Source organism: Protobothrops mucrosquamatus, unplaced genomic scaffold, assembly GCF_001527695.2.
Source record: "Protobothrops mucrosquamatus isolate PMUCROS unplaced genomic scaffold, P.Mucros_1.0 scaffold_278, whole genome shotgun sequence".
Lineage (NCBI taxonomy): Eukaryota > Metazoa > Chordata > Lepidosauria > Squamata > Viperidae > Protobothrops > Protobothrops mucrosquamatus.
Genome location: NW_015386354.1, coordinates 972,653 through 976,097, shown reverse-complemented (window position 1 = coordinate 976,097; position 3,445 = coordinate 972,653). Strand labels below are relative to the sequence as shown.

The 3,445-nt window shown below is 45.1% G+C and overlaps 1 protein-coding gene across 1 annotated transcript in view; it reads left to right on the top strand.

Moving 5' to 3' along the window:
• Window positions 1-1,120: 1,120 nt before the first annotated feature.
• Window positions 1,121-3,445, top strand: part of SLC9A3R2 (SLC9A3 regulator 2) — a 58,078-nt gene continuing 55,753 nt past the window's right edge. The window contains exon 1 of the mRNA XM_015831731.1: window positions 1,121-1,277. Coding sequence (XP_015687217.1) covers window positions 1,121-1,277 — 157 coding nt within the window. The remainder of the gene's footprint in view (window positions 1,278-3,445) is intronic.

The window sequence follows — 3,445 nt, the reverse complement described above, 5'->3', positions numbered from 1 at the left end:
TCCCATCTGAAACAAATGGAGGAGAGCATCTCTGGGACAAAAAGATTGCTTTCCCCTGAGCAGAAAATCCCGCAGCTTTGTGATGGTTTTGGACTCCTTTGGCTCTTGACAACAGGCATGGCATGGTACCTCATGCTTACCTTTTATTTTCAATGAACAGGGCTTTTATCCCACCTTTATTACATTATCAATAACTCCAGACAGTGAGCGTATCTGATATTGATACTCCTCCATTGATCACAACGGGGACCAGACTTTCTGTTGCTAAGCAACACGGTTTTTAAGCGAGCCACGCCTGATTTTACAATCTTTTGCCACGGTTATTAAGTGAATCAAGCTGTCATTAAGCGAATCCTGCTTCCTGCATTGATCTGCTTGTCAGAAACAGGCTGGGAAGGTCACAGGGAGTGATCCCATGACCCAGGGACACTGCAGCCATCATAAATGCACGATGGGGGCTAAGCCACCTAATTTTGATCAAATACCAGCGGGATGCTGGTGATAATTGTAAGTGCAAAGGCCCATCATAAGTCCCTTTTTTCAGCACCATTGTAACTTTGGTCGCTATACAAATGGTTGTAAGTTAAAGACTACCTGTATTCCTTCCTTCCTCCCTCTTCCTATTTTCCCCTATTTTCTTCCTCCTATTTCCAACAGCCGTATGAAGTGGGTTGGGCCGAGAGAGAATGAGTGGCCCAAAGTCACCCAGCTGGCTTTCGTGCCTCAGGCCGGACTAGAACTCACAGCCTCTCCTAGTTTCCGACCCGGTGCCTTAAATATTAGACCTCAGTTTAGTTGTAAGTTGAAGTTAAATTGAAAAGAAAACGAGAACGAGTGTCCGTCGGAGGAGGGTTCCAGATTGAAGCCCCCGAGACCTGGAAGTCTTGGATGTCATGCCAAACCATACTTTTGTTATAAATTGTGGTTTCTTGAATCATCCCCAATGGCTACCTTTGCATGTAAGAATCAGCTAAAGCCTTCAGTCTTTTTTCTTTTTTTAATGAATCAATTAAAAGGGAAAAAAAACAATTCGTGGTTTGGGCGAAGGGAAGAAAACGCATAAGCCTGACGCCATCCTCTTCTTCCCTCTAGGCAGACACTGCCTCCTGCTGAAACCGCCATGAGCAGCACACTCTCCCCTACAGATTACGACAGCTTGGAAATCCAGCAACAGTACAATGATATCAATAACCGCTGGGAGGTGGCCGATGAGGACTGGGACAACGAAAACAGCTCAGCCCGGCTTTTTGAGCGCTCCCGTATCAAGGCTTTGGCAGGTAAGGGACGGGCGGGGCCAGCTGTTTTCTTCTCTCTACGCATCCTTTTTCACGGTAAAGGCATAACAAAATAACAAGGTTGGAAGGGGCCTCAGAGGTCTTCTAGTCCAACCCTTGCTCAGGCAGAAACCCTCTACCATTTCAGACAAATGGTAGTCCAGTCTCATCTTAAAAATCTCCAGTGTGGGAGCACCCACAACTTCTGGGGGCAGGTTGTTCCACTGGTTAATTGTTCTCACTGTCAGGAAGTTTCTCCTTAGTTCCAGGTTGCTTCTCTCCTTGATGAGTTTCCATCCATTAACTTCTTTTCCTGCCTTCAAGTGCTTTAGAAAATAGGCTAACCTAACCCTAACCCTCTTTGAAAAAGGTCTTCTGCAGTCACGACATAAGCCTAAGACTGAAAATCAGGCTTGTCAGATGCTATGTTTTTTTCTGTCCTGCTCTATGGAGTAGAGAGCTGGTCTCTGACAGAAGACCACCTAAAGAGACTAGAAGCATTTGAAACGTGGATTTACAGGCGGCTGTTACGTAGAAGCTGGGTTGACAAGTTCAGAAATGAGGAGGTGATAAGCCTCCTGGGAAAGCCCAGGGAAACCATCCAAACAATTAAAAAACAAAAATTAGAATATTTTGGACACGTGATGCGACACCCAGAAAAATACGGCATACTCCATTTAATCCTCCAGGGAAAGATGGAAGGCAAACGAGGTCCAGGCAGAAGAAGAACCTCGTGGCTTCAAAATCTAAGGGACTGCTTTGGATAAAACTCAGCAGCACTTTTTCGTGCGGCTGCGGATAAAAACAGGGTCGCCAACATGATCGCCAACATCCGATAACGGATATGGCACAAGAAGAAGAAGAAGAAGAACCCTCTTTGTGGCAGCCCCTTAGATATTGGAATCCTATCTATCATATCACCACGAGTCCTTCTTTTCACTAGACTGGACATACCCAATTGCAGCAGCCGTTCTTTGTATGTTTTAGCCTCCCGTCTCCTAATCATCTTGGTTGCTCTTCTCTGCTCTCTTTCTAGAATCTCAACATCTTTTTTATATCATGGCGACAAATACTGGATGTAATATTCCAAGTGTGGCCTTAACCAAGGCATTATAAAGTGGTACTAACACTTCACGTGGATCTTGATTCCATCCCTCTGTTAATGCAGCCTAGGACTGTACGCCTTGGAGCATGTGCAGAGTGTGTGGCCTTTCTGCCCCCAGGACTAATCCCTGACTTTGTAGGCTTGGTATTTTAAAAGAAATTGATTTGGGAAAGTTTCAGGGGATGAACGCATGCTTTGCATTCCAGAAGGGTTCATTGCATTAAGCAATTTTCTGCACACTCAGCCAGCTGTGGCTTACTCATTAGCCGTGACTCTGTTTCTCCATCCAACTTTGTATTATCCACGCCAGGCCCGCGTTGCACACTAAACCGTGGCGCTTTTGTTGGAAGAGACAATCCGGAGCTAGATGGAGAAATAGATGAATGACGAAACCATACTGTGCTTGGCTGAATTCAACCAACATGCTAAGCTTAAAACCCAAATCTCTGTTACAGCTTAACATTTAATTTCTGGATTTGCTCAGCATACTTAATGTGGTTGCTGAATTACCCCATTTTCTGGTTTGTACCCTATGGTTAGCCATCAACTAACCAAACAGAATGGGTTCATACAACACGCCAAACCACAGAAGGCAACCCAGGTTGAAAGTAAGCCAGTTGAGCTTGTTTTGTGAATGCAGCTTGTTAGTAGCCCAGGTGTACAACCACAATTGAGCCTGTTGCTAAGTGAGACATTTGCTAAGTGAGCTTTGCTCCATTTTACAATTATTTTTTTTTGCCACAGTTCTTAAGTGAATCACTGCAGTTGTTAAGTTAGCAACACAGTCGTTAAGTGATTCTGGCTTCCCCATGGATTTTGCTTGTCACAAAAGGGGATCGCATGATCCCGGGACGCTGCAACCGTCATAAATATGAGTCGGCTGCCAAGCGTCTGAATTTGGATCACGTGACCACGGAGATGCCACAACGGTCGTAAGTGTGAAAAATGGTGATAAGTCACTTTTTCCAGTGCCGTTGTAACTTGTAATTCGAGGTCTACCTGTGTTAAGTGAGCCCAACCTGTGGGGCCCACTTGACTTTCCTGGATCCATCTGCAGTTCTCTTTC